This window comes from Excalfactoria chinensis, chromosome 17, assembly GCF_039878825.1.
Source record: "Excalfactoria chinensis isolate bCotChi1 chromosome 17, bCotChi1.hap2, whole genome shotgun sequence".
NCBI lineage: Eukaryota > Metazoa > Chordata > Aves > Galliformes > Phasianidae > Excalfactoria > Excalfactoria chinensis.
The window spans coordinates 625,200-643,015 of NC_092841.1; the positions used below are offsets into that span (position 1 = coordinate 625,200).

The 17,816-nt window shown below is 43.9% G+C and overlaps 1 protein-coding gene across 4 annotated transcripts in view; it reads left to right on the top strand.

Annotated features, from left to right (window-relative positions):
- The window catches only part of MAP2K4 (mitogen-activated protein kinase kinase 4), an 86,301-nt gene that overhangs the window by 28,766 nt on the left and 39,719 nt on the right, over nucleotides 1-17,816 (top strand). For 2 of the 4 annotated variants that reach the window (XM_072351635.1, XM_072351636.1), the window contains 2 exons: nucleotides 502-604; nucleotides 12,200-12,295. In XM_072351635.1, the coding sequence (XP_072207736.1) occupies nucleotides 502-604; nucleotides 12,200-12,295 (199 nt within the window). The remainder of the gene's footprint in view (nucleotides 1-501; nucleotides 605-12,199; nucleotides 12,296-17,816) is intronic. The other 2 variants (XM_072351637.1, XM_072351638.1) reach the window with 1 other exon arrangement.

Genomic DNA, 17,816 nt, shown 5'->3' on the forward strand with positions numbered 1-17,816 from the left:
TGAGGCTGAGGAATGTCAGTGCTTCTGCAGTTGGGGTTTCATATAAGACATCCAGGGCTTCCCCTTTACCTTTGCTGTCTATCCTGGATCTGGTAGATGTGCCAAGTGGAGCAAGTCCCCTTTGCCTCCTGGCTGAGTTTGAGTTCAGTGTGAAACGTGTTTAAATGAGCACTGTGTGTGGAGGGAGCTCAGGCCCTGATGTGGAGGTGCCCCTTGGCTGTTGGTAGTTCTGGCTGCTGATGCTGGTTCTCCAGTTGCCATGGGAAATCCTCAGGACACCTCTGGTTAGTGTCTGATGAATGGGACAGGGAAGAGCCTGGGGTGAGAACTGATTCACTTTTTTGATTCCTGTGTCCCTAACACGATGATTTGCTTATGGAATTGTGAAATGTATTTTCCTTTTCTTACCATGTGTCATATTTTTTTCTTGTTTCCAGATGCTCTTACAAGATGCTGTTTTGTTGCTGACAAAAAGTTTACGTTATGTTTGTTGTCTCCCAGGTAAACGCAAAGCGCTGAAGTTAAATTTTGCAAATCCACCTTTCAAATCTACGGCAAGATTCACTCTAAACACTTCAGGAGTTCCTTTCCAAAATCCACACATGTGAGTATAAAGCCAAAGGCACAACTAGTGAAACATCTTAGCAGTGATGTAGCCAGTAAGCAGTTTTATTTTAAATGCAGGCTGAATACTTCAGGTTTTTTTTTTTTTCTAGGTTGTTCAGGTCTGTCCATCTGGTTCAGTGTAAAAGAGGTGGGGTTTTCCTGATGTTTGGGTTGGTTTTTTTTCTGTATTGCAATTGTTGAATTTGGGATGTTCCTCTTACACTGGAGCTACTGCCATCCAGAGTTGATTAACTTCAGATAAATTGTAGCTGATAATGCAAGACCTGTTCACTGTCATTTTCCTGTCTCTTTATTTAATGCTTATTATTTTTCATTAGAGAGATGTTCTTGTTTCTGTGTTACTTGTGAAATACATAACTGTGCTAGATTCTTTAGTGCTAAAATGGATAAGTTTGAGGAACGTGTTTCTACCAATATGGAGATTCAAGGGAGCTATATATTGATTAGCCCTCCCTGAATTTTCTAGCTCTCTAGCTCCAGCATATCCCTGTCTGAAGTTTGAATGCAAGTGTGGCACAGAGCTGTTCCTGACACTAGTAAATAGCAGTAATACCTTGTCACAGAAAGTATTAGCTTTATATCCTCAGATCCACCAATCTAGATTGATGGGTGTCCCACCCGCAGCCTCTGTGTGTGGCAGAATGCAGATAGCTTGTAAAGATGTCCGGAGTTTTTCCTCAAGTTCCCCGCCAGGTCCCAGGAGTTCAGTGACAATCCTCAAAAAACTGCACCTGAAGCTTCCCCCTCTGCCTGGACTCTTCAGAGTGTCTTTGGTTATAGTGTGCTTCTGCTTTGCTGTGCCTGTTGCTGCCACTTTCCTTCAGCTTGGTGCCTTCTGCTTTCCCAGGATATATCCTCTGTGGTCTGTTCCTATTTCTGGTAGCTTCTTTTATGCTGGAGATCTTCAAGTTTTACCTGAGTTAGAAACATGTTTCTGATGAGCTATTGCTGGCATTTACAACACCTAGAAATTTTATGGAGTATTTTAGAAGTTTCCTCTTACCTCATTCTAAGTGACGTTTACAGCAAGTCCTTCTCTCTGTCTGTATTTTCTTCTCTGAAATAGGGTATTCTTTCTGGTTGTAAAGCTAGTATTTATATATTCACTTTTTGTGTGTCTCCTTCAATATCATCAAATCCTTATAACAGTTTTTTGTAGAACTCCACATTCTGTCCTCTCTGAGGAATAAGGGGCATAGCCTCAGCTAGCGAGTTCCCAACATCAGCCATCTATAGGGCTTTGACTTGCCTGTGTTTATCTCCTTGGATCTCTGTCCTGGATTCACTTGAAGTCACCATGGCTCCTGTTTATTGTGGAAGAGCTCTCACTGTTGACTGGTGACATCTTTAGTATTGTGTTTGTGCAAGTGACTGTCATTTTTGTCCATTAAGATGTTACTGCTCTGTCTCCATGTGAGCTGCAGACATTGGTGAGGGTTGGATCCTGAGCTGGTGAACTGTGTAACTGCTTTAAAGGAACTGGAAATGTTTTGGGTTTGGTATGATAGCTATTGAAGTGCCAGAAGTAATGATGATGCTCCTGCATTAACATTTTCTTGGGATACTACAAGCTGTAGTAGTGGTTTCTGTTTGAAGGACATCAGTGCTGTAGGTTGGGTTATTTTATCTATGTTGAAGCTGAATAAGTTTGGATTGAGCTAGTTTATCCTCACGTGTTGTCTATAGACGATGCTGTTCTCGTAGGCAGTGTTCAGATCTTCTGGTTACACGCTTTTCCCAGTGATGCACATGTTTCTCTCGCAGTTGTTGCATCTCAGTGATGTGTCTGTCTCCTTCCGTGGTTCCCCAGAGAAGACTGATTTTTCCTCTGTTGTCTGGAAAAGTTCATAGACTTTAGTTTTGAAATGGATATTTCAGCCCTCTGGGCCCAGCTGCATTCTCCCTTCAAGATGTGATGGAGCTGAATGGACTCAGGCTCACTGGTGCCAAGTCTGGCTTCCTGAGATGGGTGCTGGCTCAACACTGCGCTCCCTGTGTAGACTTCATTGATCCAGATGGGTGAATATGAAGATACAGCAAAGTCAATTTCTTGTGTGAAATTTGAGTTTCTGTGGCTCGGATCCACCAATCCAGAAGCTGCACGGTGTCCCTTCTCTCCAGGAGGGCAGAGGTTCCTGCCAGCAAATGCTTCTGTTTCCTTTGCTTTCTGAGCTGTGGCAGTGAACTGTGGTGAGCAAGAGGATGCAATCAGCAGTGACCTTCAGATGCTGTGAGATAAAAATTAACCTATTAGCTGTGTTTTACTTGATTAATAGGTTTTGGTCAGGGAGCTGTCAGCCTAGACTGATGGTTATTCAGGTAAGAGTGTGGTAGTGGGATACTTCATATCCATGTGGTGTGTTAGGAGGGAGATTTCCTGTAAGCTGCATCTCTCCAAGAAACCACTGCTGAAGAGGGAAGTTGTTGTGCCAGGATATCAATTACAGCCTGGGTGCTTGTTGGTGCCGAGGCTTTGTACCTTGGTAAAATGTGTATGGCCATTGAATGCCTTGTAAAGGTGCAACATCGGACTTATCTGTAGGGCTTCCTTCTTGGTTTGAGAAGTCTCAGGAATGTAAGAGACTTTCCAGTGGAGGAAATAATTTTGGAATCATACTAAACCAAGGGTAGAACTTACCTCATGTGAGCAGGGGAGATGCTGGCTTGAGGGGAGCTAAAGACAAGTGCTTGGTTGGATTCCCACAGGAAGATTTCCTTGGTGAGTGGATGTGCTGTGAGTCTCAATTCCCTGCTAACCTGGTGTTACTGGAGGAACAATTTCAAAGACTATGAAATTCATATTGCAAGACACAATAAGCTCTGGCCAGTTCTTCCCAGGTGCTTTCCATGCCAGCATGCAGAGTATCTGCTGTAACCCAGTGAGGGCCCCCTGTCCCTCTGCTAGGAGGGTGCTCCCGGTGCTTCCCTGTTCTTGTAAGTAAATGCTACTGCCATTGATGGGGGATCCTAGGTGACATAATCCCTACAGAGCAGGGAGAATTTGGATGGGTTCCTAAATCTTTGTCTAGCCCCTACCTTGTCTTTTCTTTCACACCTGTGGCATTTTTAGACCATGTCTTACAGTTTGATTCTCAGGTTGGGGTTGCACCCTCCAGGAGGTATGGTAAGTCAGAGTGCTGCCATGGGCTGGTATAGAGCCAGGGCAGGGCCTGGAGCAGCACCAAGGGAAGCCTGGCTGCACAGGGCAAGTCAGAAGGCAGGGGTGGGAGCTGGAATGGCCTAGAAGAGATCAGCACCTCTGAGCTTTGCTGTAGCATCTGTGTCATGGCCTTGGAGCCAGGAGATGCTGAGCACTAGTAGCTGTGCTCTTCCTGCTCTGACTCTATGTAGCCCATGGTACTCAGGGACATCTCCTGTCTTTCCTCTTTCCATCACCCACTATTAGCTGTCTCAGAGTGTCGAGTCACCTTTGTGATGGATTTGGATGAGGTTAGAAGTCAGAGATACCCCTCAATTCCAGCAACTAGAAAAGTATGTCTCCCTGAAATGTCCCTTCCTTGTGACACTGAGGTGCCTTACTACAGCTGAGTTGCCCTGCAGGTGGCTTTCCTATGGAGGATGGTGTGCTCCAGGATGAAGCATTCACATCAGGACCAAGGCAGAGGGTCTGCAGGGAAGATGAACTCTAAACCTGTGAGCACATGTGACTATTGGAGCATGAAGCTGTAGAGGATGTGCATCCTGTGTAGTCCAGCTGTGTCTGTTAGCACCAAATCTACTTTGTTAATACAGGGGATCTGTTCTTGTTAGGATGTTCTACCCAGTCTGTCTGCAGGGTGTCTGGCACAGTTATATGCATAGTATTGCATATGACCTATACAGAGTAAAGGGGGAGTGGAGCCCAAATTATGTAGATTAATTTGAAAAATAAAGCCTTTTAGAATTACTGATAAAAAAATAAAAGCTGTATTTTGAACATAACTTGAAGCACTGTGATGTCCATTCAATGTGATTCTCCAGTTAAACCATCTTTGGAAGGATAAATGTCATTCCTGGAGGGATTTACTGACAGCTGAGGCCATAAACCAGGCAAGCGTACAGAGTCTGAAAAGCATCTCTAAGTAGGTTTTAGGTCACGTGCAAAATGGGCTGAAATAATTATTAAGTAAGTTCTACAGAGCTATCTGTGACCGGTGACCCTTGCTGAAAGGAGACTCATGTCACACGGAGGCAAGATCGATGTGGTGCTCCTAGAGCTTTGCACAGGAGGTCTGATGGCACTTATCATGTGCTGGGCTGCATGTACTGGTGTCTGCTGAACCTGGTTGTTCACTTGGCTGTTGGTAATTTATCAGCTTTTTGGAAAGCACTGCACTCATTTGGTGTGCTTGATCTCGATTTCAGGCTGCAGGTTTTAGATCCACCTGCTAGCAAATGAGCGTTCACAGAGCATTTTTTTGGCATCTAGTTTGCAGCATGTTGTTGAGCGTCCTGACCGCTATCTGGGAAGTCTGCTGAGTTTCTGAGGTCCTTTCTTTAGAACTTCAACACAGAGCATTGCAGCCGTATCTGGGAAGATGAGACTCTCTTTTCTTAAAGCTCACAAAACTCAGCTTCTGAACTGTGAACTGTAGGTCTGTTGGACTCCATGGCCTTACAACAGCACATGGGCACCTTCATGGATGCATCATGGCTTAAACTTCCAGAGGTGCTCTGTGGACCCTCTTCCCCTTTTGGTCTGGAGTGTCACACATGCTTTCCAGATAGGTGCCCCAGGAATGTATAGGCAGATGTTTGGTTTAGAACTTTGAAGCTTAGTGCTTCCAAAGCAAAATGAGGTCCAGTTGCACTTCAGACTCTGCTGCTTCCTTTAATTCTGAATAGTTTAGGGACTGCTTTTATTCCCGGAAAGGACTGGAAGGAAAGGCTGTCCTAAAGTCTGTCTCAAGGGTCTCTCCTTCTCTTTCAGTCTTCTGTTACATTTTTCCAAACCTTTCTGACTCGTGGTTTTGGGCTCTGTAGGTGCACAGTCTGCAAATGGCTGAGTTCCTTAGGAGAGCTCTGAGAGTTTCTACTACTTGTCTGGAAAGTATTAAAAAACAAAGCGGAATATCCTACATTGGCATGTTCCAATTACTTGTGTGAAATGTCCTGTAAATAGCTCTGTCTGTTCCCCATTTATCTCACAGTTATTTCACATCTTTATTACTACTAATTTCTGATGCCTTTCTACCACTTGATACCTTCTCATTGCAGGGTGGGATGCCTACAAGCCTCAGACATAGGTTTCATTGTAAAAGATACCTTAAGAATATGTGGTATTTTTTGTGTTGTTGTTTTTTTCCCCTTCAGTGGCAGTTTTGCAACATTTCCCAGCAGTTGTACTGTCTGGATGTATTGAGTGGGAAACTTGCATGTGTTTTCAAGTAAGCACAAGTAAGGTGGAAGCCTTTAGAGATCTAGCAAATACTTGGTGTTGTTTGAGTGAGTCTGCAGCAGACAGCTTTTCGCTTACATTGCAGAACTCCCTGTAATTTCAGTGCTACAGCAATGGCTTTTGTGTATCTTCTGTATCCCATATTAGCCTTTTTGACAAATTGACTGACTTTGCTATATTTAATACTCTTCTTCCAGAACTTTATGAATTTATTTAGCCAGTGGTATCTCTGGCCTTGCTGACGAAGAGGTGATAAGGTTTGTAAAGCATCTCTGCTCAGTGTCACAAACCCTAGGTAGATCACCTCTTCAGAGAAGGTGCAACCAACATTAGTGTGAAGTTCTGTCTGAACATACACACTACCTCAAGATCTCTTTTATTCTCACCTTCTAAATTTTTGTATTACTCCGATCATACAACCATTTCGTAGAATGGCCTGTGTTGAAAAGGACCACAAAGATCATCTAGTTTCCACACCCCTGCTGTCTGCAGGGTTACTAGCCACCTGGCTGCCCAGAGCCACATCCAGCCTGGCCTTGAAATGTGATGTGCTAATTGTGCTCTGCAGAGGAGCTGATGAATGGGTGCTGTTTCTTAAAACAAATTTCTGTAGCAGTTTCCATATCCTGTAGGCACTGGGGTCCTGGTAGGACAATTTTCTTCTCTCTGAAAGAGTTTTGGTATCTCAGGCCTCACCCTGCTTCTGAAATTGGGCCTTGTACTTCTCCATTAAGCTAATTCATGTTGATTTTCAAAGGTGCTTCCTGCTATGTTGTTGTGATGTGGGCTGCTCAGAACTTATAGAAACTAATCATCACTGGCATTTAGGTAGCTAAATCAAGTACAGCCTTATCTGACTCCTGTTACCATAGCTTCTTTCTGAGTGCTTTGTGTGTGTTCAGCAATTTGGCTTTGCAAACCAAATGGTTGCACAGAATTCTGTTTTGCAGATGGGAATCTGGGGCATAATGTGATTTGGGAGAGGTAAAGCTGCATCAGAAGTGTGTGACAGAGTAGTGAGCTCAGTGTGGATCTCCTGATATCGTATTGGGATTCAGAGTGTAAATTCATATTGCTTGTCTTGTTGCTGGTGTAATTAGAAGCTGGTGTCTGGCAGCACAAGTGACCAGGAGGTGGGGAGGGCTGGAGCTTCTACACCACAGGCACCTGTGTGGGTGGATGGTGCGGACATGGATGTGGCTCTCTCTGGTCACATATGGACCCAGGCAGCTGAGACAGTATCTAAGGCAAAATTAGGAAATCCCTCTGGAAGTTCTTACTCAAGGTCTGATATCTAACACACTTGCTGTCTCCTTAAGCGTTTTTTAACTGGCAGCATGGGTGAGGGATGGTGGGAAGAGGAAGTAGAGCTGACATTAACTGCTTCCCATGAGGGTGTTTTTACAGGACACCAGTGTGGTATGTAGGGAATTTCTCTGAAGACTAGTAGTTGATTTCCACTTAACTTTTTTGGTTGAGTTGAATATTACTTCTTAAATTTGCCATGTGGAAGAAGTTGAAGCATTTTAACTTGATAGAAGTTGGAAAGTTGTCACGTAGAGCACTGGGGTAGAAGTGCTCGTACTCAAGACCTTTACATTTGCCATCAACCCTGCATCAGTTTGGCTGCACGCTCGTCCATGAAGAGGCTGTACAGAAGAGCAGAGCTATGTGAGGGTCTCCCTTGGATGCAGTAGGTTTCTTTCCAGTTAGTGTCTTCTAGTGGGATGTGCTGCCTACCCCTTGTCTAGTAATGTGGCTTCCTGAGTGACCGGATCCTTTCCTAAGATTCTTTAGGAGTCATCAGCCTCAACTCCATGTGCGCTTGTGGCAAAGCAGTGTGCTCAGGACCTGCCTCCAGCTCTGAAGGTACCTGTTACTCTCCAGAGCCCAGAGAAGAGCCAGAATGTGGCCGTGTTCCTTGTTTTGTCAGCTTGGCTTATAAGTGTGAGAATGAGGTGGATTCTCTGGTAATGAATCCGTGTGGTCTTGTGAGGAAAATGAGAAATGCCTGTTGTCCTGACCATTAGAGCGTTAGAAATTTTCCCCATAGCGTTATGGATTTGGAGAGGGCAGTGCCCTTGCGATGTTTGGCAAGAGGGACAATGCTCTTTTATTCAAAAGCAGTTTCAGAAGTACTGAGTGTTCGGTGTGGTTTGAGAATTTTGGTTGTATTTATTTACACTGATTGTATCCCAGTCATTCAAAGAATGTGCTGGGTCTGGCTGGGGCAGCAGGTGTGGTATCAGTGTTTAGGAGACCCCAGAGACTCCAGAGATACAATTCCCTTCACATATCAGGAGGAATGCATCTTGTCCTGCCATAGCTGGATACTTCACACAAAGATGTAACAACTGTGGTGCTTATTTAAGAAAAGTGAAAGTGGGGCAAGTAGTTTTAGAAATGATATCAGCTCTTCTGTGCCCTTTGTATTATTGTGATAGTAGAAATAAATCTTTTTCCTTTCCTTTATTTGTAGGTGCTGCATCCCCTAGCAATGGCAGCAGTGCACATTTAGATGCAAGCTGTTTGTCAAAGCTTAGTGCGTGGGGATTTTAGAAGCATTCAGCACACCTGTATATCCAAATCTATTCTAGAGGGCAAGACAAAAAATGGGAGCTTTTTGATTCAGAATTTCTTGTGGCACCTCTATGTTGTGCCCCATGCCCTGAGGTGTCTCTGGGACCTGCTGAGCTGCACTGTCTGAGGGGGAGTTAAGCATATTTGAATTCCCAAGTTTGTAAGGCAAGATCTGAAAACAGGGTGCCAGTTTCAGTTAAAATTTAGCCAAGGGTCTGGAGATGCTGTTACTCTTATTTGTATAACAGATCAGAGACTGTGGTATCCTTGTGATGTTTATTTTTATTTTTTTTCTTCTAGAATCAGGTTTCTTAGCTATGGTTCAATATGGACAAGTGTTGTTCCATCCTGTATGTTTTACAGATCAGCCTTCTGGAACACGGACCAAGTCCTGAGGCTTAAGAGAGCCTAGATCCCCATGTGCCCTCCTTCTTGGGCAAATACAGTATCTATGATCTCAGTATGAAAGATGCACTGGTGTTTGGAGAGGAAAATGTGATGGAGCACTCTGGTTTCACATGCACGTTCATGCTCTGATGCAAAGGAAATCATTCCAAATGATGTATCTTAGTACCATGTACGCAGTCCATTGAGGATTTGACCAAAGCTCATGTGAGAGGAAACTTCCAAAGCACCCTACTTTGCACTGTTTCCTGGGGATTGGCTCATGCATCTCAGCATTCAGGCTGCAGATTCCTCCAAATCCCAGCTCTGCAGATCTACATCTTCTGCTTCAGTGCAGAAGCATATAAGTGTCCAGCTCAATTCTGACTCTTTGCTTCTGAGCTCACTGCTGTGTGCTCAGTTTTGCAGAGCTGGACTTCCTTCTGGAGCCAACACCCTTTACCTGCGCAGATTACTGTGTAAAATGACTCAACGCATGTATGTTTATATGCACTCCTCTGTCCCAGTTCCTTGTCTACTGTTTTTAATTATTATTATTATTTTTTTTCATAAATACATTGTTCCAATAATTACTAGCAGGTAGCAAAGTGGGACACCGCTTATGTTGATAGAAATTTAATGCCTTTGTACAGGTGGTCTGCACTGTATCATGCTGATGATGTATGTAGCCTAAGTGACTGACACTGTTGGACTCTGCTTAATGCAAGATGGTCAGTCACAGGCTCTTTTTGCTGGTGTGTGTGGCAGTGACAAATGGCAGAAAGGATTTTATCTAGAAACTGCCAATATTCATATTTGTGTTTTAAAGTTTGATGTGACCCCTACGTTTCCAAATGTGGACCTTGCAAAGCATATCCTTGCAAGATACTCCATTAAACAATTGCTGTTGCAAACTGTAGAAATAAACTCTGTTGTCATTCTGTGTACTCAGGCTTATGCTGCGTTTCTTCAGAGCAAGATCAATGTACCTCATCTCTTTGGACATCGGTCTCAACTTTGTAGTTGCATTTTTACTGGCTATTGAGAGGTGGACGGAATTTTCTCCTGTGTGGGTTGAAACTGAAGGAGTTGGTCATCCTTTCTGTCTTATGGAAACATTAAGAAATGGAGAATAAAGGGAGTAGAGACTGCTTCAACTTCATAGTTCATCATCAGCTGCTAATATTTTCATCTTTTGCATAAATGAGTGGCTTTCAGCACACACCGCAAGGACGTCCAGATGGAATGGAGTGCGCCCAGGAGAACAGCTACTTGTAGAACTCACATAGTGAGGTGGCTGTGAATAAGATGGATGTGATGGAGGAGAGGATTGGCCTATAGGCCTCAAATGGTTTTGCCATTCTGTTTGTTTGAGGAGCTGACTTCTGAAAAGAACTACCTGGATGGGTGTTCTTACCTCTGGTTGGGACAGCTTCTCCATTTTGGGAAACTTCAGAAAGCCTTCCTGACATGTACCGTGGTGACCCTAAACTGTCTTCTTTTTGAGCCTTAGTTCTCTTCTTTGTGAAGAGAGTCTGGATGGTGGTTGCCCTTGTGCCCAATATAACTGATGCCTTTGCAGAGAGAAGTGTACATAACTGAGAATGAGAATGTCTCAAACATCTTGTGTGAAGGGGGTTGTCTTCTCTGAGAAGCTGGGATACTTCTCTAGAATCCCCTTGTGTTCATTTGGTCTCTCTGACGTTCTAGGTGGTTCTTTCATACTAGTGATAGATGGAGTGATTCTGTGGGACCATTGGCCAAAGTCAGTGAGAGCATCCTTAGAGAGCTTACAGGAAATAGTCTTATGGCTCCTGAGACGCAGTGGAAAATGAATGCTGTGTTCCACGCAGCCATTTTGGAGGAGAATTTGAAATCTCACATTATTTGTCTGTGAAGCATGGGGGCCTTTGTCTGACATTTGCCTGCATTGGCGTGAAGAAGTCTTGGGTGAGGGGCATTTTGAAAATGCAGATAGAGCGAATCTATTTCATCTTGTTGTGAGCTCTCTTTTGGTCACAGCCCTTGTCAGATGCATCTCTCTGAAAAAGCAATCTTTGTCTTGCAGTTAGGTTAACCTTTGTCTCCCATCTGTCCTTGTCTGTTCTGGTAGGCACTCCATTTCTATGTTGCAATTAATTTCCGGTTAAGGCGTCGTTTTCCTCCCAAGTCTTTCTATCCCAAATAGAAAATAATTCTTGAAGAAGGCATAGTAGGACGTTTAGCTTTCCTAGACTAAGGATGGGATTTTGTAATGCTTGGAAATTTAAATTGGAAGAATTGTTTGAAAAATTGTAATTGAAACTAAAAAGTTCCATGTCTCTGAAATGGAACAGTGTTCATTATCTGATGATCTCAGCTGTTACCAGCAAGGGGCTGGATAGAACTGAAGTATGATTTGCTGACCATTTGTATAAGGCTGCAGCACTCATTTGTGCAAGAACTCGAATGCTTGTTCTCTGCATCCCCCACGGAGTGTTAGCAGGAGCCCGTCTTGTGTGAGCTACTTGAACCATTCTGAGATAGCAGGCCCTTATATCAGACAGTGAGATGCCAGAAGCTGGAAAACTTGAGGGGCTCAAAATCCCATAACCTGATTTTTGTTCTTAGACAAATCTTCTGACAAAGAGTGGTAATTAACCTTCGGTTGATCTGTCAGTTATGCACCTCTTAAAAAGTAAGGATGTGGCTGTTCAAGTCATGCAAACTTGTTGGTTTAGAGCTAAGGTGAATGATGAGCCCACCTGGGAGTGACCACCAGTCCTAGATTGGTGGATCCAGGATGGAAGGTAAATTACTTTAACTATTACTGTTTAGTGAGTTCTGCTTTAGAGATGACAAGAAAAATAGTGCAGTGATGGTTCATGTGCCTTCAGGCCGTAGTGTGTCACTAGCATGAAGTAAATTAAATGAAATGATTTATGTTTTTAATCATGGTGATATTACAACTGGAAATTGACATTGCTTAAAGAAAACAGACTGCTTACAATGTAATTTGTTAAAATACAGGTTGAGTCATCCAGGCTCCACTGTCTCATTGCTCCCATTGAGAGAAGGTTGTGTAAGGGAAGAAAAGTCTATAGCTAACTAATTGTATGTGCTAACCGCTCTGTAGGTAGTGTGACTAGTTGAGTATTGTTATACGTTATTGTGTCTTGTGATAACAGCACCATGTTTTCCTGTCATTTTCATAACTTTTCCTGGCTGAAGTGATACTCAAGCAACACTGGGTAGTAATCACATTGTCCCGTTCAGTTTCAAAAGGAGAGAAGCGGACCTCGTCCAGAAACTTTCCAGCAGGCTACAGTAAGCTTAACTATCTGTTAGCCATTGTCAAATATTTCCATACCTGCAAAAATGGCATCTGTCAAAGTAATGGGAATTGTCTCAGAACTAGTGTCATTCCATGGCTGATTTCCATGTAATGTTAATGATACTGCATCTCAGTATCATTTTACAAACTATTTAAGAACTGTGTTTGGATTTCCGCGATGCTCACCGCTGTGCCACTGTCTGTGTTTCCTGTTCTCTCAGTCAGCTGACAGGCTCAGGAGATGTAGTTTTTCAGGAGAAGAGTCGGCAATCTCTGAACAGTTCTTTTATTAGCTCAGGTTTTCCAGTGTTCTGAAATGCTCGAATCCACTGCAGGCTGTGGAGCAGCCAGCGGTTGTGCGGCAGTCTGATATCCCAATCAGAGCGGGGCTGAGATAAATGTGCTCGCTTAAATCCCCTGCAGAATTCACCACAATGAACTGAGAGATTTCCTCTCTGCTGAGGGCAAGGTGAATCAAAATCTGTTGTGACTCAGTAGTTTATTGAGGGTGCTTAATCCAAATTATTAACATTTTACGAGGCTCAGCCAAACCCTGCTGAACTGTAGCAGATGTGAGTGTGCATTGGGCTGAGTCTCCAGGGCTGTGAAAGAGGCTGAGGAATCTTCCAGCTTTATTTGTATCTTTTGTCTTAAAGTTTTAGAGGAGCAGAGAAAGAGCAACACTAATTGAAAATTCTTCTATTTCATGAAAGTGAACAAGTGTGCTTTTGGCTTTAACCTGGATATGTCAGTTTAGCAAAACTAAATCATTTCCTTCCTTTGATACATTTTCTCTCTCTCTTCTTTGCATTGAAGAATCTGTTATTAAATATAATTGATGGACTAAGCTTCAAGAGAGCGTACATGGGTCAGACTAGAATCAGTTTAGTTCTGCCCCTGTTGAAAGGACCTCCATTGCCTTTGAGCTTGCTTCATGCAAAGATAGGTCTCTTCTTGTGAGGGTCCAGAAGTTCAGTGAGAGCTCCAGCATTTGCATCCTTCCTGAAAAAAACCACTTGTAACAGTTCGTTTAGAGATTTTTTCCAATGAACTTTAAAATAGGGTTGTTGTTTTATTAATTCTAACCTGCGGGGTTTGAAAGCTGCTTTATGAATGGCACAGACACTTAGACAGAAGGTGCACAAGTTCTCTGGGCTATTTGAAAGATTTAGCAGAGATGCGTTAGCTGAAGTCATAAGCCTCATTTTTACTGTGAACAGTGCGTAGCATGATTGAAACTCTGCATGGAAGCTTTTAGCTAATTGACCTTGATGGTCACAAAAGAATCGTTAAGGTTGGAAAAGACCTTTATGATCATCTAGTCCAACTGTCCACCTGCTGCCATTGTTGCCCACTAAACCACATCCCTTAGTACCACACCTACCCTTTCCTTAATTACACTGCCACTTTCCTGGGCGGCCTGCTCTAATGCATTAATGCTCTTTTTGAGAAGAAATGCTTCCTAATATCCAACATGAAACATGAGTAAATGTAAGTTTTAATAAGGCACTTCTTTAGACAGACTTCTGAAGCACAGCTGGTCTGTCTGGATCTCTGACTCTGAAGATCTCTTTTGTTCACGTCAGCTGTGATGTTGAATCCCTCAACTTTTTGGCTTGTTTGCTCTGAATCCCGCAGAACTTGTAGGTAAAAGAGCAAAGAGCCAGCAGAGAAGTTATAGTTACCTGTAGCATCTTTCTGGCCTTGCTTCATTATCCAACAACTTTTGGTTTTGACTAAAAATAAATGAATAAACCAACCTTTCTCTGCTTCTCCCCATAATCCTTCTTTTTCATGCTTGTTTTTTTTAAAAAAAACCAACAAACTGGCTTCCCTGCTGTGATGTACTAATAAATAGCAGGGCTTGGGGAGCTAACAGCCTGTCTGACAGCTTCCCATCGCCTCTGTGCTTCTGCTGGGAGGTGCGTGGGGCTCTCACAGGCCCTACCTTTCCTGCATGGATCCGGCCCATGGTGCGCAGAGCCGCATCCCCAGCGTGTGACGCTGCCCTTGGCCCAGCTGTGGTGCCTGGCGCCAGCAGTCTGTGTGCCTGCTGCCAAGCTGGGCCCTCAAACGGATTTATTTCTGACAAAGGGCAACTGTTTGGAGGAGTTGTTGTCTTGCTTGGTGTTCCTAATCCCTGGAATAACCATTGTGACAAGCATAGTAACTGTCTGCATTGAGACCCGTACATTGGTGCCTTTCAAGTGCCTGGGCTTGCTTTATTTCTTGCTTTCCAAACTTTTACAAGTAAGGCAAAGTTAGAGGCTCAAGCTCTGGAAAAGCCGCCAGGAGCCCTAGTCCTTCATCTGCATGTGCAAATCCTACTTCTAGCTCTGTGAGGATTACGTGAATCTAGCCATCTTCTCTAGCTTTTCCATGTGTGGTTTGAACAATAAAAAGCAGCCCTGTGAGTCCAGCATAGGCATCCCGCTGTTTAAAGAGCATCTGTATGGTTCTGCCCAACATTCCCAGCCTTAGCAAGGTTCGGATTGCACAATGTAAAGAAATGCAGCAGTGGGAGGGGTCCCGTGTCTGTTCACATCTGTGTAAAGTAATGAGCACTAAACACAGTGCCTGAAGGCAGACCTGGCAGAGGCAGGAACTGCCTGTTAGTTATTTCTCACCTTTGCTAGGTGCTGCTGTGCCCGGCTTCCTCTCTGTTTCCAAGCTCAAGGTTTAGGCAGGGATTTTTCATGTTACTTTTGGAGCATGTCAGTCTTATGGATTTATGTATGCATGTTTCTTGCAGCAGTGCAAATCCAGTAACAGATGTACTGCATTGGTGACTTTTTTATGTTGCTTCCACCACTTTTACACCGGAAAATACTTGTTTTATGTCAGTGCAGTGTCCAAGTTCCAGATTTGCATTTTTGAGCATTTTATACGGAGTTAGAGAGTTATTATTATTTTATTTACCGCAAAAGTTTTCTGTTATAAAACAGCCATAATTATTTGATGCAAAAGGTAATCACTGCATTCCAGACTCTTAAGTTAGGCTGTGCTGCTTAAAGGAAAACTGCATTGTTTACATCTGGCAAATTATCTAAATGAGCAAAATCTATATTAAAATATCTGTCATTCTGTCAAACTTGTTGTTTGGTTATTTGACCATTTCCCTGGCTATTTTTAAGAGGGGTGGGGGGGGGGGGGGGGGAGGTCTGATTGCAACACAAGGCAGATGGCCTCATAAATACATAATGGAAATTAAGCCAAGCTAAAACATATGAGATTTTGTGGATGGACGGTGCCAGTATGTCTCATTTTAAACCCCTGAGGTTCCCCAAAGCTGTGCAGCTTCAGCAGAACACAGCTGCAGAGGGCACTCAGTATCAGCCCGAGGGGTTTTTCCTTGCACCCACTTTCCTCCCTGCTGCTGTGGACATACATCCTGCAGCTGCGGAGCAAACAGCATAGCTCTGCTGTCACACTGCAGCTAGGAGAGGTGGGCCTGCTGCGTGGTGGGAACGTAAGGACTTCGGATTTGAGTTCTCTTCTGACATTGGGTAAGCAAGGCAAAACTTCCTAGGCAGAAAAACAGGCAGAGATCAGATTGGAGACAGGTTTAACTGCTTTCCCAGGATAAACCACGTCTATGCTTATTTTTTCTTTAACTTTCCGAAAACTTAAATAGACAGTGTTGTTTCAAAATAACATGGAGAGGACTTGCTCAGGAAATCACACCTCACACTCCACAACCCTGGAAGCCCCTCATTCCCTGTCCTGCTCCAGCACCATTTAGCTCTGTGGGCAGGAATTGCCGCATCCTTACTCCGCAGCCAGAGCCGTTCCCGTGCAGCTGACAACATGGAGCAGTGCAGAAGTTAGGGAGCAGCTGGCTGATACAGTGTAAGCTGTCTGTGAGACTGCGGGCAGGGCTGGAGGTTGTGTTTCTTTCCTTATTTTTTTCTCCTATATTTTCTTCTTTTCTTTTCTTGTTCCTTTACTGCCTCACTTTCATTCCTTGCTCTTCAGTGAGTAGATCTCAGGGAGAATGCCATTCAGTGCAGTGTTTTATTCTGAGGGATCAAACGCACAGCAGTGCTAAGGGAGGGGTGCTGCTCTGCTTGTCCCCTCTGGGCTGGGCTGTGCACTGCCAGCGTGTGCTGCAGGACAGCAAAGTGTTCTGAAGGACAGCAAAGCTGGAGGACTCCATAGGGAATGGCAGATTGAAAATCTCAGGTTAGAGAAGGGGAACGAGCAGGAGAGACGCTGCTTAGAATGGGAATGAGGAGCTGTTTGTTAGCAACGTTCATTGAACAGGTCAGGGGTTCAGGAAATGCAGCTGCTCCAAGGCCGGAAAGCTTGTGTCGCAGGGAAGCTGGAGTGCAGCAGATGAACCATTTGAACCTTGGTTGCAGCAGCAGATCGACCTTTGGGCCTAACCTCACTGCCCTCACAGAAGCTGGGTTCCAAATAAAACCCAGGGCAGGATGGGGCCACCAGCACTTCCTGCTGGGTGCTGCTCACAGCTGCCAGTGACACATATTCTGTGGTGTTCATCACGCCTGGGATCAGCAGTAATGTCCTTATTCTCCTGGCTGATACACTTGATAAGCTTTATGCATTTGGTCAGCTACTTCGTGCATGTTCAGCCGCAGCCTGGACAAGCGTGTGGTTGCTTCATCAAATGCCCAAGAGGAGTGATCAGAGTCTGAGGGATGGGTTGGACAGAACCTCCCTTGTTTACACAGTGGTCAGAAACACCTGTTGGCTGGAATATCTGTGTAGGGTCAGTGTGCCCTGCAGTGAGAACTATCCTTAATGCTTTTAATGCTACGTTAAAGTAGGAAGCTCAGACTTCTGGCACACATTATGACCAAAGAAGTGTGATTCATCTCGTTAATTAATAAAAATCTGAAATTTTGCATGGCATTTTAATGTGAACAGTGTTGAAAATACTTGTGCATTTCCTACTAATTCAGTCATTGCCGCATTTGGATGAGTAATTATAGGCAACTTAACTGTTGAACTCCTACATCCCACACACCTGGGGCACTGTTCTGCTTCTTTCCTGGACAAAGCCTGGTGACTCCGGTAGGATCACTTTTTGCCCAGGAGCACTAAGCTGGGTGTTTGGTAACCATACACCTGAAGGCACTTTTTTTCTGTGTCACAAACAGCTTGCATTGCTTTTTGTGGATACGAGTTATTGGCTCTTCATTTGTTGGTGGGGTTTTGTTGTTGTTGTTGTTGTTTTTTAAATAAATTAAATGATTGCCTAAAATGTTTTAACATTTAATTGCAGTTTTCCATTAAGAGCAAACACTCTTAAAGCTCCTTGCACAAACAAAAGATCTCGCTCATGTTGAACAGAAACCCAGTCAGAAGTGAGACTGGAGCGTAATGATGTGCAGTGGCAGAAGTTTGGGGAGATGGGGCTGGGGAGTGCTCTTCAGACTCTTGGTTCTGCATGTTACCAGATCCTGCTTTAAGCCTGATGTATTTTGTGCAAAGCAGAAAGAACTGTGTAAATGAGTGATTAGAATGACTCTAACATATGAGACACACTGA